Source organism: Saccoglossus kowalevskii, chromosome 6, assembly GCF_978046115.1.
Source record: "Saccoglossus kowalevskii chromosome 6, keSacKowa6.1, whole genome shotgun sequence".
Taxonomy (NCBI): domain Eukaryota; kingdom Metazoa; phylum Hemichordata; class Enteropneusta; family Harrimaniidae; genus Saccoglossus; species Saccoglossus kowalevskii.
In genome coordinates this window covers 39,793,225-39,811,512 of record NC_140646.1, presented here as the reverse complement: position 1 = coordinate 39,811,512, position 18,288 = coordinate 39,793,225, and the positions used below count along the sequence as shown (strand labels likewise).

Below are 18,288 nucleotides of genomic sequence, written 5' to 3'. Positions count from 1 at the left end.
AAGGTACTAGGCACATGCGAAGAATGAACGGAATCGGTCCACAGGATTCTGAAATATGACTCTGGACAGACTGACGCACAAACGAACGGTCACACGGACGGATGGACAGACTCAGGAATTCACGGACGGTCGGGGACAGGTATCCTAACATGTATGATCTTATGTACCAAGTTTGAATGAAAACTGACAAAGCATGTCCAAAATACAACATTTTCAAAAAACAAGATGGCTGCCAGTCGGCCATTTTGAATTGAATCGCTAAACCACTGCATGTGCATATGTCCCACATAAAGTACTAGACACATCCAAAGAATGAACGGAATCGGTCCAAGGGATTCTGAGATATGACTCCGGACGGACGCACAGACGAACGGACGCACAGACGCACGGACGGACGGAGACCGAACTATAAGTCCCCGTTTTCGGACTTCGTCCGAACGGGGACTAACAATGCGAATATTACAAACTGCAGTACAATGTAGCGTAATATATTTTGTGATTGTGTACACTTTATTGCGATATTACCCACCTACATTATAATAAATATAAGCCAAGCAGAACTGTAGGATGAACATGAGCTTGATGAGAATATGGCTACATTTGCTCATATTTTACATATGTGACATCATCGATGAATAGTGTTAGCGTTAATGTTAAGAAAATCGCATTGTCAAGCTCAAACTAACATATATGTATTTTTAAAAGGGTCTTAGAAAATGGGCTGAGTGTCATGACAATTACAAAGTGAACCAATCATTAGTTCTAGTCAATATTCATGTAATTTAGAGAACAAATGATATCACACCTGAAATATACGCCAAACTCGCTTTTATTCACATACTTTGTTTGTTCAAAAAAGGTAATCGATTTATAAGTTGTTGTTGATAATAAACTGAAACAAAGCTCTTAATTGGTTCCATACCAAATATTCATTGATATTCTGAACCGGGATATGTAGTTATGTGTAGAGACCACACATTCGTTATCCTTTTACCAGAGATGCAAATATTCCATCGTCTTTCTTGAGTAGATTTTCTGGAGTATCATATTCCACCACTTCACCATTACTGAGTACCATTATATAGTCGGAATTTCGTATAGTGGATATACGATGCTGAGCAAATGAAAGAAAATCTAGTTTGAATAATAATGTTCACTATAATGAATCAGCATCCAATGTTGGTCTTTGTGTGTGTCGAATCTAATAGAAGTCTAACAATGCATGCCCTATGAATAATTTAAATAAATACACAAATTTGTGCATAACGTGACAGACATATGACTCTTAAAACCGAGTTTTTGACAACAAATTGGATGCCAGCCGCCTATTTGATGTCCAGGGATTTATCAGAGGGTAAGCATGGACAGTCATGCGCGAAAACAATCTTCAAACGAAACCAATGTTTTTTTTTTGATCAAGCATAGTTGGAAAAACAACAATCACATGTACTGCTCAATATACAAGAATATTGTATAATTAATTGCCTTGTTTTTATAGTTTTTATCGACCTTTCTCCGCCAAAATAAATGAAAATTAAAGTTACTAGTTACATTTTATGTTAACTCATGGCTTGCATTACACTTTCATTTCATGGTTTAAACATAGTCATTTAGCTGCATAAACGCTTAACACAACCAAAAACCACTGGTACTTGCATAGAACTAAAATTTATGTATATTTCTTGGTTGAAAGAAGCATATTAAATGTGAATCAATCGCATGTTTTTGTTTATTTATTACATATTATATTTTATTTATTACATATATTTTCAATCAAAACAGTTTACCAATTAATCAACAAAAATGTAGCTTACGGCAATGGTTAAAACAGTGCTATCAGCAAAAGCATTGGTAATAACGTACTGTAACGTTTCATCCTATAGAATAAACATGAAAATGTATTAGTTAACATAAAAAACAATAATAATATAACTTAGATACAGAATAGTTCTGTGACAAAATATTTACGGGGATATTCAAGTTTATTCCCTTCATTTAGTGGTCAAAAATATTCACACTCGAAACTCAAACTCATTACTGGACTAACGCCATAGAAATATTATTGGCCAAGTAAATGTAGATTGCAGGCTATATATTAATGATGACATTACTCACGGTTTTTAAATCAATTGATGCTGTTACTTCATCCATAATAATAATTCTTGAATTTCTGAGGAAAGCTCTTGCCAGACAGAATAGCTGTCGCTGCCCAACACTAAAGTTCTCCCCTCCGTCTGACACTTGTGCATCTTCAGTGAATATAAATATGTGAATATATAAGAATCGATTTGTTTTGACCATAATAACAAGACAATAACATGAACGGAATGATTGTACTTGCTTGACTAACATACCCAACTGCATGTCCAGTTCTGATACACTGATTTTCAATTGTGCTATTTCCAGCGCTTCCCATAGTTCCTCGTCACTTTTCAGGTAGTCTGGATCAAGATTAAACCTGTGGAAAAAGAAAACACTAAAGCGCTAAGAACTGAAGCATATATTGTCTCTCGATTTGAAGTAATACATGTATCTGCGCGAGCAATATAAAAAAAAGTATTCATTTTATATTATACTGGCCACATGTAAAATACAAATACATTCTTTGTGGGAATCAGCAGTGATGAATTCTAAACACTTTGTATGTACATATAATTGATTGTCTTGCCGTATTGTTCCTTCAAACAGAGTTGGATCTTGTGGAATAATTGTTAATCTACTACGCAGAGTTAACAAAGGTACACTGGATATATCCACACCATCGATGATAATTCGTCCTGATGGAAGGAAACGAAATACAGGGATTTCGTTATTATTATTTACTATTAAATGTTAAGCATTGTAAGTGTTTTGATAACAATCGCTTCTCACCTTGGTACATGTCGATCATTCTCAATAATGTTAGTGCCAAGGACGATTTGCCACTTCCTGTTCGACCGCATATGCCTATCTGTGTTAAATAATTAGAATAAGTATTAGTATGTGCTATTTAAGAAGTAGTAATGAGTCAGAAAAGAGTAGCATTTTAAATGTTAATGCAAATGTAATGAGAGATTACTTGTATTTCATTCCAATTACTCATTTGTAGCTGTGGCGAGTAACAGAACAATACAAACATGTGATTTACACACACAGGCCTCACATTACTATATCGTTATATATACATACTTTTTGACCAGATTTAAAGTGAATATTGATGTTATATAATACCGCTTCTAAATCATCTGCATATCGTACAGATACATTCTCAAATTGGATGTCACCTCGATCAGGCCAGTCGCCTGGAGGGTTATAAACACCTGTATAATCAACAAATATCATAATAATTACTTTTTCTTTCTTAACTTTAATAACAATTGCATAAAGACAGCATTCAAAGGTTACAGAAGCAAGTCAATCAATGAAATTGAAGAATTTTGTTACAATATTACGTACCCTGGTATTGCTCTGTTTCGATTTCAGTGTAGTGTTCAACTCTTTCTACTGCACTCATTTGCATTTCACAGTCTGCTGTGAAACGCACTGTCCAAAACAAACACCCTGAAACCTGGTGGGATAAAGGAAGATATAAACCATACCAAAAACTCATTATAAAACTGAACCATTTAAGATTAGTTTGAGCATTGAAACGATGACAGATCTGTCCCAAAGAACTGAGGAATGCGATTGTATTCGTTGGTTACTTTATGTGAAACATATATAAATTATAATTTAATTTTGATGTAAAAAACGTGTATTTTAAAATGTTGCAAGAGTGAGAGTTGTGGAGTGCTGTGTGTGTGATTACGTTTTATCCCATAGCAACGACAACATACACTGATATATACTTGATTTGTCGGATTAAGCATATGTAATGTTCCACCAAGGTGTGTACAAAATGTTGTCATGGGAAAGTATCATAGTGATAAGATGTTGATTCAAAGTCAGGTTGAATGGTTTCTTGTGAGGGACGGGCAAATATAAAACTGAATTTTGCTGATTGTGTCATCCAAAAGTGCACAATCACCAACAACCCCCCTTCCCCACAAGGAATGCAATAAGGGTGTTCATAATAATCCGCAAGTATTGCAATATCTGTGCACTTTTGCAAAGCTATTTGTATTGGTTGTCTTGTCAGGCACAAATTGTAAAGAACCTGGTTCTACACAAAATTCAACATTTTTGTCTTAATATATAGTAGTTTCCCTCAAAAACAGACATTCATACACAAAATGTTGGGTCAAAGTCAAAACAAATCGGAAGATTCAGCAGTTTTGGTTCCAATAAAAAATACTACGTTTTAGCAAATACGTGGACAATTGGGGAATGCCCAGGTCTGAATACCCACTAGTAGATGGTTGGGATATTCAGAAACTATATATACGTTTTCCCGTTTTTACCGGTCAAAAAAAGTTGTGATACTGTATCCATTAGTTAGATATCTTCAATGTCATGTACTAAGTCATGTACTATATCAGGTAATGACTTGAATTATATTCAACCATCATTGAATATTCAGACATTAATATACTTACATTAATATATACTAATATACTTACTAAAAGTGCTTGTGTCAATGCTAGTCCAACCAAACTAGGTTGAAGATTTAAAAATACACAGCTGAGAAGACTACCCAAACCGGATACCAATATGAACAAAGAACCCACTAGCTCCTATGAAATTAAATTGTGATACAAACAAGTCAATTAAATTTAAGAAATACAAAAAAAAGGCAAGAACATAACTATCATCAGTATCATTATATACATAAAGATGGTTATCACTTATTATTATACATCTGTCACCGTAACGCCAAGTTACAGCATGCCGTAATTTTGAGGTATTTACGGGGTATTTTTATCCTACCATATGAGGAAATGCGAATTCCAAAATTAGGAATGATTACTCGTGTAAGCGCCCTCTAATAATAAAAATATACATGACTGCCACCAGAGTTTGCCCGGACACCACACAAAGAAGTTCGCTGATTCTGTTCTAAACTTTTTCTAAATTGTTTTCGGCATTCCCATGATGTATCCTTGGAAGGAAAAGATGTATAATAATGTTATTACAAGAATACCTCAAAATATGCACTCAGACAGTACGCCGTTGCATCGACCTCCGCTGCGTGTCGGTCGATACTCCAGTTGTACTACCTTTGTGATGCATACTTTGAGGTATCCTCGTAATACACCTCATATTATTTTTATACGTTGTAAAACAATGAAATGTGCATATTTTTCTTTTGAACTTACCAATCGTACTCCTACCCACCTATTACTAAGGTGGAGGAAAAGTTGAACGACATTATGTCGGTGTAAAACACTCGCCAAAACTCGTCGAAATCGTTCCTCACATCTGAGAAAAGAAAATCCAGCTAATATATCTAATATACATGCAAAGTCAATTTGTTCCAAATTTGATAAAAATAGAGTTCTCGACATGAAACTTTGTGTGATTTTCCCTTTTACTATACACCTACACTATTGTCCGGACCCGTTAACCATATTTGGTAAACGCGTCGTTTTCCTGTAACTACTGTCTGTTTTACAAAGCACCTAATTTGTAATTATCGTCTGTACTTCAAAAATGGCGGACGATATTATTTAGTGGATGGGAAATATACAGAACGACCAACTAGAATCATTATTGATTGGTGAAAATAATGGCGAAAGTACCATGGAAAGTGTCAAGAGAGACAATTTAGAAGTTGAATAGCATACACAGTTTACAAGGGTACGGATGCCGACCATCGTAAGCCGTCGGAGATTCCACCTAACAAGCTGAACGAAAGCATAGTTCACAAACATATTTCACTAAAAACAACTACGAAGTATCTCTGCCTGTTAAACATTTGAGATTGGGGACTACCGATGGCTATACACAAAATGTGCATGATCGACAGTTCATTTTATTTCCAACCAACTCCAGCGTCTCGTGTCAACTCTCTGTAGTGGTATTTAATTTCCACATTCGATGGGGAAAACAAGCTAGCATCATTTATGCCCGAGCTGACTCATCAATGTCCTTTGCTGAACAAAAACTCTTCTGTTCGGAAGACTGTCACAACAAATCATAAAGAAACGGTCACAAAAACGTGTCAAGTACTAAGATACTTTCTGCATGGAAAATGATCGGCGTATTTCGAATATTCTTATTCGAGCCACGCCTGGAACTTCTAAAGAAAGAAACACTTTCATATTGATTATCGTTGAAATGTGGTAGATTCATGTTTACTTGCTGTAATGCGTTCTTGAAACGTCTTGGTTTATTAACCTTAAGCACAGAAGTCTATGACAAAATAAAGGCCAAGCTATTTGCGATAGCTACAGTTATCAAGCTCTGATATTCTTTAATGGTTATTAACAACGTATTATTAATGCTGAACCAATTAAGAATTTAACCAATCAAAAACAAATGGAAGTTTCAACACTCCTTTTATGATACACCTGTGTATACAAAAGTGTTTCGCACAAAAAAGGATAAACCATTCCCCAAAATGTATTCCAATATGGATATAGTTTAAAATTTGTCAAACAAAGAATATTTCATATGTTCTATTCTCTCTTGTCTATCGTAATATTTGATAAAAAATACCTGTATGCGCGTATCGTTGACAAACCAGATAGAGTTTCAGAAAAGTGTTGATATATTGGGGATCTTGTTATGTTATCAAGACGCTGAAGTTCCCTAAAAGAAAGTAATGACGTCAGATGAATATCAACTCAAAAAATAGCGTATATAAATGTAAAGAACCATATAGTAACAGTTGAAACTTGTCTGACAGTGCCACCACAATCATATTGTTTTTATTATGGTTAGTCAAACTACTTAAATATACGATACCTACTAGATAGCCTAGTAAATTTAAGAATAATGATTATTCATATAAAGGAAAGAAGTACACTTGATGAATAGAAGTTTTTAATTAATAAATGGCGCCCTCATTCAACAATAATTAGAATGTATGGTAGGTCAAAAATTTGATAACCCGCATGCATCTTTTGGCTAAGCTTGTTTTACATACTTTCAAATGAGTATAAGAACCATTAATGCTGTAGGGTGTATTATGAGGGGCGGAGGATTTCATGTTGGCAATGACTGGTTGTCTCGTTGTTTTGCCGGATATTTGCTGCTTTCTTTGTTTTGTTTTTTTGTGGTGGGTGGAAGATGTGTTGATTGGTTGTTGGGTCATTGTTTAGGCATCCTGCAGCTTGAAATGGTATGGTCCCAATACAAATTTGATATGGCGATGTCTTCTAAAAACATGGCATCAACATTTTTCTTTATTTATTACTGTTGTAGATCCTGGAAACGATTGAATATGATATCGGGGAATAAATGGTATGAACAAGATTTATCAATTATTGCTGGCAATATTTCAATTTGAATTGGGGGCAAACTGTGACACCAAATCTTTGGGAAGGTTCTTCTATAAAAATAGAACAGATATATATATTCAACAACAACAACAATAATAATGACAATATATAATAATATCTTACCTGGAAGTTGACACAAAATATCGTAATATCATATAATACAAAACAACTAATGGTGCTATGCCAACCAAGAAGATTGGGCTCACCACAATATTGACAATGATAGCGGATATACACTGGAGGCTGTATTGAAACAGGCCATTAAATGTCATCCATAATTTCTGAAAGTAACACAATGGCATTAAAATGCGATTACAATTTTTTGTATATTAGCTACACATTTATACTGAAGTAGATAAATGATATCCAATTAGTGGCTGTATAATAACATATTTATTAAAACGAGTGTTAAATGTCAAAGACTCGAAATATATGAAAATCAGTACACGAGTTGTTTAATAAATACGATATTATTTGTTGAACCCATTAACGTATTTACAGTTATAGAGAAATGCTAGCAATAGTTTTATTTAAATGTGACCTAAACAGTAAATGTGATTTAAAACGAAAACATTAAATTAAAGCATTAAAAATGTCGGTACATAATTTTAATTTCACACAAATTATTTGTAATTGAATGAGCCATGTTTGTGACTTTTTTAGATTGACCAGATGGTGACGTCAGAATTTCAATCACGTGCATGGACCAATAAGATTTTCCACTCAGGGGTGTAATATGGAAACATATTACGTAGCTTACTACTATTGCATGATACATGTGATAAAACTCGGAAGAACACAAAAAGAAAAATAACTATAGGCCATCAAAGTGTACACACATGTATTCATATGTCAATCACAGATACAGTATTCATTAAATGTATGTTCGAAATATGACTTGAAGAATAATTAGTTTACGGGATCTCCAAACACGTTCAAATCATAACTAAAATGTCTAAATTATCGATTTGAGGGTTGATATGGAGATAGATATTGTATCAGACAAATCTATCAAATGTTGCATTTCATCTGATTATAGTCTAGTTTTTTTGTAGTTGTGGACCAAACCTTTGTTTTTCTTTTACGTTATACTAATATTGACAAGAAACAATCCATGCTTACCTGATCAATCATTTGTGTATCACTAGAGAACCGATTAAGTATTCGACCAGTTGGCGTAGTATCAAAAAATCTCATTGGTGCATGAAAGATGTTCCATAGCAAAGCTTTGTGCAAATGCTTTGCTGCAAGTATTGAAAATATAATTTGACAGCTGATGGCCAACAGCACAAATCCGACGTACGTGAAAGAAAGGGCAGCATAGATGTTAAGATAATATTGCGTTTGCTCTTCTATCTCTTCCTGGAATGAGTGAAACCACATAACAGTAAAAACTTGGGTCGAGTGTTGCTTGTAGTTATCATAATTGTTATACGTGGCAAAGCTTGTATATTTGTTAAAATTAGGTGTCACTGTTATATATATAGCTAAATCAATGACAATGTATGCACAACAGCCGGGAGAGTCCACGAACTTGGCCAACAAGGTTGATTGCTTCAATTGAATATGTTGATCCTTATCAACCACCAAGCCTTTCACCACATCAGCTGACCGTCCCCAAAAGAGCCGATCACGTGCACAAGGCTTTCTCCACAGGCGATCAAACTCGTCCCCCGCTGGAGTAGGATAGGCGCACTGACTCAGTACTGCATCCTGCACAAGCTGCATCCTTAACTGCATATTGTTAAGGGGCAGATGTGCCCCGGTAGGTCTGTGCTTATCCCGACAAGGAAGGGTTGGGAGACGACAAAACGCTCATCCCCCTGCTAAGGGTGTGGTAGCTGCGTACCACCCTGCACAGGGATACCAACACTGGAGCCCTCCAGTCGCAGAGGAACAAGTAGGGGCACTCAGCGCGGCTTGGTAAAGCAGGGGCAACAAGGCCTGCTCATACCCTCCCTGAGGGAGGTGTGGGAACTTTGGCGGAGAGCACAGAGCGCCCCCGTCCAGAAGGCGCTTGGGGAACTTGCCAGAAGACATGGTCTCCACGCCGGGAGTGGGAGTGGAAGAGGAGAGCGCCGATGAAAAGGGATTCAAAGGCGGTTCCCCAATCAAGGGCGGTGAAGGGAAGTCTAACGAGTAATAAATGAAATTTTATATTTCCACGGATTTTCTGATAGGTGATGTAGTAAACAGCATCACATTTCCATGCACACCAGAGAAATTAATAAAATTGTAATTTGACTTGGCAATTGGACTTGCGGTTTTAACAAGAAGTTGAAAATATCATTTTTTACCAAAAATGACAAAAATTTCACCAAAATTAGAGAATTGAAGATATCATCATGAAATGAACAAATCTGAGAGAGGTCTACCCAAGGTACATATACAACAAGTATCAAAGCATTCGGGCTTGTAGTTTTCAAGAATAAGTTGAAAAAGTAAAACATTGACACGGACGACGACGGACAATCACTCACATGATAAGCTCCGCTCGACAAAGTCGACAGCGGAGCTAACAAAAATGTACTGGTGAAAGACACATGCGACTAAAACCGACAGTTATTTTTAATAAAATCCCAAAAACGTTTGTGACGTTCACGCAAAGTTTTAATGAAGTCTGCTCATTTTTAATCAAAATACAATGTGTGGTGCTGTTGTACGAAATTTACACAACAGCTGTAAAATGCATATACGATGTTTGAACAAATTACGTCCATAGATGTCTCGGAATTGATGTCGGATGCATGCCGTTTAGACAAAACTAAAACAAGTGCGTTGAAATCGATCTTTCAGTAATCCGATTCATCGGAATGAGATAATAGCATGGTGCATAGTTCAAGACCATCTCAGTGCATTCAAACCCTGTTTAACAGTAACACACAGAGGGGCAATATAATGTGTCTTGCTTCTTTCAGAATAATGAAGACTTGTATTACCTTGGTTTGATTCATTGTATCCACACCAGCATCGGACCATTCAGAGAGCCAGAAATTTGTCATAATCAGAGCAGTACATTGTAGTGCATATACTATCATAATGATAGTCACTAATCGCAAACCAATCGCTCGTCCATATGCAAGATAAACTCGTGATGAAACAGAACCTCGTTCTCGATCTTCTTCCTCAATTAACGATGCAGCTGCACCTAAGATATGGGTATAAATAATGTAAGGTGAAGAAATTACATACTTTTTTGAAGTTATATTAATGGTTACTTGCAAATTTTTCATTAATAATATTATTATTTACACGTCACAAAAATGACAGAAATTGGTGAAGTACGTCAGTTACTGTTGCAGTAATGCAATGAATAACAAGTGCAAACTGTCTTCTGTATATCTGATGATGGTAATTTTCAAATACATGTTGTGGGATGTTTCGGCATAAATATGACAAGACATAATATATAAAGTAGCAATATAAATCTTATGATCAACAATGATAAGACTAAGGTGAAGAATACAACACTCGCTATTACAGTTACAGCGGTGGCACGTCAGAAAATGTTTTATTTAGACACTTGGGTAGCATTCGAAGGACCATCGAAGTGGATAAGGCTGCTTCCATTAGTTTGAAACAAATACTAGTCTTTTAAGCTCAAGAAACATAATAGGCTACCTCTATGTTGATTTTTTTCCATACACTTTTCTGGCATCTCCGTATCTTCATCCAGTAATAGTCTTTGATCTGTATGTAACATTTCTTCCTCTGATAAACCTTCCGTTTCTGAATCACTAATTAGCTTGATCTTTCCCGTCCATTCTCTGCACAAATCACTGCCTTCTTCTATTTCTTCTAAATTGCCCTGCTTATCAATCTTTCCATTTTCCATTATAATTACCTGCAATAATTGTGTTAAATATACTGACATAGTAGTATATGGTACATTCTGTAGTTGGGTCATTAATGTTATATGTATATCAGAATACATCATGCCGAAAACGAGAATATATTTACTTGATCTGCATGGTGTAGGTATTGCAGTGCATGTGTAACTAGTATAACTGTTCTGTTCTCATTCGATACAAAACCGGTGATAGCTTGTTCCATAAGATGTTTACCAACATGTACATCAAGTGCAGATAAAGGATCGTCCTGGAAAACAAATGTAACAGTAATGTAAATATAAACATGCAACACATAAAACATTCGACCAGAGAAAAGCGCATTGTAGTCAAAGTAAGCAGACGTGCACCTCACTACGCTACACTAACCAACCCTAAAGTTCGCTTCAAAATAGCTTAATTAACGTGAATCTATAGTGATTCAATGGATATGTGCAAACCACACCTCTTATGCCACAGACAGCAACTGAGTAGTTTCTGTATTGCCTACATTACTCATACATACCATAACAATGATGTCTGTTTTACTATAAATAGCTCTAGCAACACTAATTCGTTGTTTTTGTCCTCCGCTTAGATTAATACCCTTTTCGCCAATTTCTGTCATGTCCCCTCCAGCATACAAATTCAAATCCGGTGTCAGAGCACACACATCTAGAACTGAATGATACCTTAGAAAAAAGTATAAATTATTTAAACATCTTCATTACATGATATACATGTATTTAAATACAGGAGTTGTACATCACCTCTACCTTTATACAGTCATTGATTTCATTTGTATGAAAAGACTGTCGCTTAGCGAATTATTCAACAAGGTTGTTTTATTAATAGTGTTTTGTTTTAAAACAAATAACATTCAATCACATTTAAGCGGAAACAAATGTAATGGGTAAGAAAATATAAATCAATTATATAATGTACTGTATACACATTTTCTTACCTCTTGTAATCAAATGCTGATCCGAAAACAATATTCTCTCTTATTGTTGCGTTATGTAGCCACGCCGTCTGTGGACAGTACGATATGCGATTCCATAAACTGTAGAGATTAATGTTTCACTAGGTCAGAATATTGTTTTCATCGACAGTCATATTGAGTAACTCTTAATTCAGGGTTATATGTATGTTTTTGATTACATTACATACACTCAAGTCATGATATCTGCCTTACTTGTTGAACTGCACTGTACCAGATATCAGTGTCATTTCTCCTAATATAGCTGATAAGACAGATGATTTTCCGCTACCTACTAATCCAATAACCATCGTTAGTGAACCTGAAAGATGATTATGTTCGGTTAAGAGAGAATACAGGCCCACGTCTATATTGAAATTATGATACTATTCAAAATATAGGAAATGCTCCGTTTTACACACATATATTATTTCATACAAATATCGAAATCAACAAGCTAATCAATCGATATTACACGCGTGAATATGCCACCCAACAAATATAGTAATACTGTTATACTAACATTGTCATCTTAATTATAGAAATAGTTTGCCTCGGTATTGTTTTAAAAATTTGTTCACCTTTGGGAATCATCAAATCTATATTGCATAACGACACTATTGCGTCATCCACATCCCACGCAAAATGTCCTTTGTTAACCTGCAATAAAGTGTTATGTTATGCATCAATCAAAACCATAATAAACATAGTTTTGTATAAAAACGTGGTCTCAAAATATATAAAAGAGTAACTATTTTTAACTATTGTACTGACCTATATAATCTACTGCACATTTATGAAAATCAAGATAATTATACCAACAATTGTATGGATTGTACGCAAACAGGTCAATTGGCTTTTTGTTGGCAAGCCATTACTTCTAATTAACATCATAACATTGTCTACAATACATTCAACAAACCAAACCGTTATTAGACATAATCTTGCATACAACCAAATCTTATAATAGCGTAAATTAATTGCAAGGCATATACATACGCCAGGATATGAGTTTACAAATATACAGCTTCAAATAGTTAAAGACGTACACTGCAAAAATATTCTTCTATAATTGAGTTACATCTTGCTAACATATGGAAAGCTGTAAACATATTTAAGAGCACCTCCTTGTGGTAAATTATCAAGTAACATGATTAAATCCAACCAAAGTCATAAACAAACAACACGAATGATGTTTGACCAGCAGGTAAGCCAGACTATTATTCAACTACACATAGATTTACTACTACGGCATTGTATTTACAAACCTGCAACGCTATACTGTCTGGTAGCGGGACCGCAGTTGTTCCTTGATTGACTGTTGATTCAGTATTAAATGTACCATAACTAGCGCCATTGTCATATAAGAGACTAGAGTTTGTAATAAGACAATCTTGATCATTCCCAGTGATCTGAAAACGCAGAGTAAAAGAACATATGAAAATTCACCCATATGTAGATGCACTGATTATTTACTGACAATTTTCAGGTTTGAAACATAATTAATGAATGATCTATGTTATCTACTGTAACAGTGCACATGTATTAATTGTATACATCTATATTTCTATAGTGACTATCATATTTAAACTTCTTCATTTTAATTACATACATAAAACATAATAAATTAATTAATTGTTGGTGAAAAAATCAGGAATAACATTATTACCGGAAACATGTTCATGTTCGAAAGGGAGGTCAATGTATACGTAACAGTAACACTGAAAAACCAGACAAAATCCATAAATACCTCTATATCATCAATAACAGGATCGTCAAGTAAAGTTTCAGCATCATCACCACCAGAATTGAAATCGAATCCTTTTGACAATAATGGACGCCCACAGTCAAAGTCTTTAATCTCAGTTGCAGCAAAAAAGACTCGCAGTCTTTCGACACTTGCCAATGAATTTGCAAAAAACCCAATAACTATTGACACTGTTCCCATTGGCTGAATAAGTTGGTTGAAAAGAGCCAACGAAGAGAAAACTATCACTGGTGTCAATGGAGTAGGATTCGTTGAAGCATACACAGCAAATGACTATTAAGAAAGGAATACAATAATACAATGCTACTGAAAATATGTCGCTTTGTCTATATTCACCAATCCATTATATTTTTTAACATATTTCAATATTAAGCATTGTTTATCACACAAGTAGCCATGCTGTAGCCAAGGAGACACTCACGGTTGGTTTCTTGTAAATATTACAACGTGCTGGCGGGGCCAAAGGTCAATTGATGTTTTCAATGTACTGACCATCAATCTGGCTCTTGCACATGAAACGGCACATTTATGAGGTCCGATTACGGACAATGGAATAAACAGGCACACTGCTTTGCCACATTACTGTCAGTCAAGCGCTACATTATTGTGCATATCACGTGACGACTATTTTTTCATATGTTTACATTTGTATAACCATCTCGAATGGAGAGAGTAGAGGTTTTTCATATCTATCAATACGAAACACAAATAAAGGCCAGAACAATAGTCCAAGAGTGTTATAAATATACTTACAATAAATGTAATAACTACTGGTACGGCTTGGGCTATAAATGCTGAAGAAGAAATTGGATATCACAATGATATAATATCAAAGTTAATATCGTCAGCAAGCATGACAAAGCCTTTTCATAAGTAAAAGCACGATGCAAGGTGTTATACAAGTATGGTAAAATCATTCTTCACTTGTGGCAACAATAATCATTCGTCTACATCAGATAATATGTATCAATGCCTCCTGGGTTGAACTTTCCATATATATGAAATTTTTCGATATTTAAATTTTAGTTTGAACTATACACATGACATATTAATCTTATAGGTCTGGTTGGTATAAAAATTCAAATGAGGTACTTACATGTTGCAATCATATATACACCTGCCTTCATTATTTCACTCACTTCACGAGAACGAACTTTCTCCACGGAAGATGTGAATAAATCTTCCCAGCCATACAATTTTAATAGTTTAACACCCTGTATGAGTTCATTTGACTTCTTTAAACGAACATCACTTATTGACTGAAAGATAACATAACTGAGCTTAATTTAAAGTAATTGTCCAATACAATAACGGGGCATGAAAAAATATCATCAATGATCTGAGGGGTAGTAAAACAGTGTGTAATTCACTAATTTTGTGCTGTCATGTTCAATTTCAGACATTTCATTATCTACAACAATAGTTTTGGAACAGGTGACTTCATAAAAATTATCTTGTACAATTCTAATGGAGCAAGATGCATCAATGTCAACGTGTAATTAATATGAATTATTTAGTTAAACTATTTGAACAAGTGACTTCAATTCAAACTTGTACTATATTTGATAGGTGGCATTAACAAAGTTATAATTTGCATGAATCTAGTACATTATTTTTGGAATAGATGACATCAATTGAAACTTGTACTTCAAACGAATTATCTAGTACATTACTACATTATATGTAGTATAATCCTACGATGTATAAAATACTGATAATTACAATCAAGTTAATTTACATACCGGTAGATTTAAAAAAAACTTACCAACACTTTATTCAGTTGCATTGACATCTTTTTTGCAATTTTGTACGAGAGTGGCGTGGTAATGAATATTATGAATGCACCAACAAGCGATGCTACTCCCAACTTCAAGTATAATAGAATTAAAATCACGATTATCTGTGAAGAGAAAGGGTGTACTCATAATTGCACAGGATTTTATGAATGTGGAAATAGTACAATAAGATATGTATCAGCATTCAACTACCGGTAATCAATGCTAACAGTTGTCTTGAATTGGTCAATTTGTTAGTATTTAGTACTTGGTAGGGGGATGGAGAGTAATTGCTTCTCCAATTTCAAGGATGTGAGACACACCCCCCTCCACATTTTCATGAGTAAAATGATAGAATTATGCTGAACATATATTGGGTATGTGGCTGTACTTGCATCTAAAAGTAATAGACTGGCCAGTGCTTTAAATGATATGCCGACAAGGTGCAATCTTAAATAAATGTTGTGGACAAGCTTCAGCTATGAAGGAATACTTTTAGCATACTTAGCAAATATTTCCGGTCAATGCGAATGCATACAAAATGTATTTAGATCTTGCATACGAGGTCGTGAAATTAATTAAATTTGTTCACAAAGCGATATGTTGTGTTGTGTTCTAGGAGATGAACATTACCACCTGATGACTACATTAAATACGTTCAACAACAAATACAGAATGTGCTAAAAGTGAGAAGGTGAGAATAGGCATGATGGAAAGCCTTGGGACTAACATTTACAAGAAGATGACTCTACTCCAGGATGTTATGCTGAAACATTGCAGCTTCTCATACATTTAATTATTATTCAACTTACCTGGTATGGTGCAGCCCAAACAAAATATTGCCATATGAAGAACCACTGTATAATACCTGCATCCACATTAATATGATTAGTGATTTGCCCCACAGTCATTTCACCACCAGATAACGACCATGATGATATACGCAGTGACTTCTCGTAAATGAAGCTCTAATAAAGGCATATAGTTCAATGGATTGGTAAAGCTTTTGCCCCAACTAAAATGTCAAACATTTCATCCTTACAACGATTATTACGATTGACTACCGGTAATTTTACATACTTGTATGTTAGTGGACATTCACAAGATCGGAATGATTCAATACAGAGTTGACATAGAATGTCATATTAGTCATGGTTTATTCACGAATTCAATACACAATGGTCTAGTTGACATCATGAGGGAAAGGAATATTATAAAATGTGATTAACATACACTGACAATTTTGTATTTGCATGAATATAATCTTAGTGATGTGAATAATTATACAACGTATGAAGTGTTGCTTGCCATTTTAAATGAAATTCAATCTTTCAGTCACCAGGATCAGAACCAACAGAAGTGAAGTTGATTTGTGAGGATTGTTTACTTTGTATTCTAAGAAGACTTGTTTTGTATACGATATATACCCTCGTTATGACAATCAGTCATATCAAATGGTATAGAGACACTGTGCAACATTGCTACTCCAACAGAATCGATTAAAATTACTTATAAATTCGAGGTACGAACCATTTCTTAATATTTTTTATCAAAGTTTCTGGAGATGTTAAATTTTCTGAATCGTCAAAAGTCGAGGACGAAAAACATTTTGACAAAATTCAAGGAAACTGTCTATTCAACTGTAGTATTAACCTAATTAACAAAGATCTTTGTGAGTCCACGATATTCAAGGATTATATTTTGACACCTGTGTAAATGTCCTACATTTTGGGAAGATAGTGGACAAATTTGTAAATGTCTTACATTGTTTTTAAATGACAGTTGGCACTTCTTAGAAAACGAAGGACAACTGTATTAACCTCGCTATTTGAAATAAGTGGTTGGCACCTGGGCAATCCATCTACATTATTTAAGACAATGGTCGGCACCTGGATAAACCTTTTACATTATTTAAGACAATGGGCCATTCCAGTTTATATCTGCACCCCCCCCCCTGTTGATGTGGTCGGATTTCCATTACTGTATGATGGGGAAAATACCCCAGAATTCCAACTGTATATGGAGATACAGAATCTGGAAATCCAGACGAGTATGGAAAAAAATCCAGGCAGTTATGGCCTAGTTTATCTCGCCACATACCAGTTGATGAGGTATGTATGACTAAAACAACTTGGAATTTTTACTGTATATGGTAAACAAATTGGGCCAGTATGAAATAGTTATTACTGAAATTAGATAAGGATTGTGGCACGAATGAGCTCATCAACACCGTGAATCAGGACTAGTATGGATTTCCATTATCAAATATACAATTTTGAACTTAGCATATGATGAGAGTTATATTTGGAAATCCTACTCTGTATGGTGGCATGAACGAACTCATCAACACCATAAGTAGGAACTATAGTTTTGGATTTCCATTACTGTATGGTGCAAGGTGATTTGGAAATAAAACTTTGTATGACTTATACACCCATGGAAATTATACTCTGTATGAAGTAAACACACAAGCTCATCAACAGGGGGTGCAGATATAAACTGGAATGGCCCAATGGTTAGCACCTGGATAAACCTTCTACATTATTTAAACAACAAGTCATTGAAAATGACACAGTCC

General features: G+C 34.9%; 2 protein-coding genes across 2 annotated transcripts in view; both read right to left on the bottom strand.

The window, feature by feature from the left end:
* Nucleotides 1-813: 813 nt before the first annotated feature.
* Nucleotides 814-15,158, bottom strand: LOC102804902 (ATP-binding cassette sub-family C member 8-like). Its single transcript, XM_006811332.3, has 24 exons — nucleotides 15,032-15,158; nucleotides 14,689-14,729; nucleotides 13,918-14,208; nucleotides 13,436-13,579; nucleotides 12,749-12,827; nucleotides 12,384-12,489; nucleotides 12,153-12,251; nucleotides 11,715-11,880; nucleotides 11,322-11,459; nucleotides 10,983-11,205; nucleotides 10,301-10,509; nucleotides 8,484-8,723; nucleotides 7,485-7,642; nucleotides 6,577-6,669; nucleotides 5,235-5,337; nucleotides 4,539-4,652; nucleotides 3,436-3,547; nucleotides 3,169-3,299; nucleotides 2,872-2,950; nucleotides 2,669-2,777; nucleotides 2,355-2,458; nucleotides 2,116-2,249; nucleotides 1,815-1,877; nucleotides 814-1,114 (listed from the first exon to the last, which is right to left on the bottom strand). The coding sequence occupies exons 1-24, from the start codon at nucleotides 15,060-15,062 to the stop codon at nucleotides 983-985; spliced, it is 3,099 nt and encodes a 1,032-aa protein (XP_006811395.3). The 5' UTR covers nucleotides 15,063-15,158; the 3' UTR covers nucleotides 814-982.
* Nucleotides 15,159-15,304: 146 nt separating this feature from the next.
* Nucleotides 15,305-18,288, bottom strand: part of LOC144346418 (ATP-binding cassette sub-family C member 9-like) — a 50,405-nt gene continuing 47,421 nt past the window's right edge. Inside the window, exons 5-7 of the mRNA XM_085500705.1 lie at nucleotides 16,523-16,678; nucleotides 15,701-15,835; nucleotides 15,305-15,346 (exon numbers count right to left, since the gene is read on the bottom strand). Coding sequence (XP_085356831.1) covers nucleotides 15,305-15,346; nucleotides 15,701-15,835; nucleotides 16,523-16,678 — 333 coding nt within the window. The remainder of the gene's footprint in view (nucleotides 15,347-15,700; nucleotides 15,836-16,522; nucleotides 16,679-18,288) is intronic.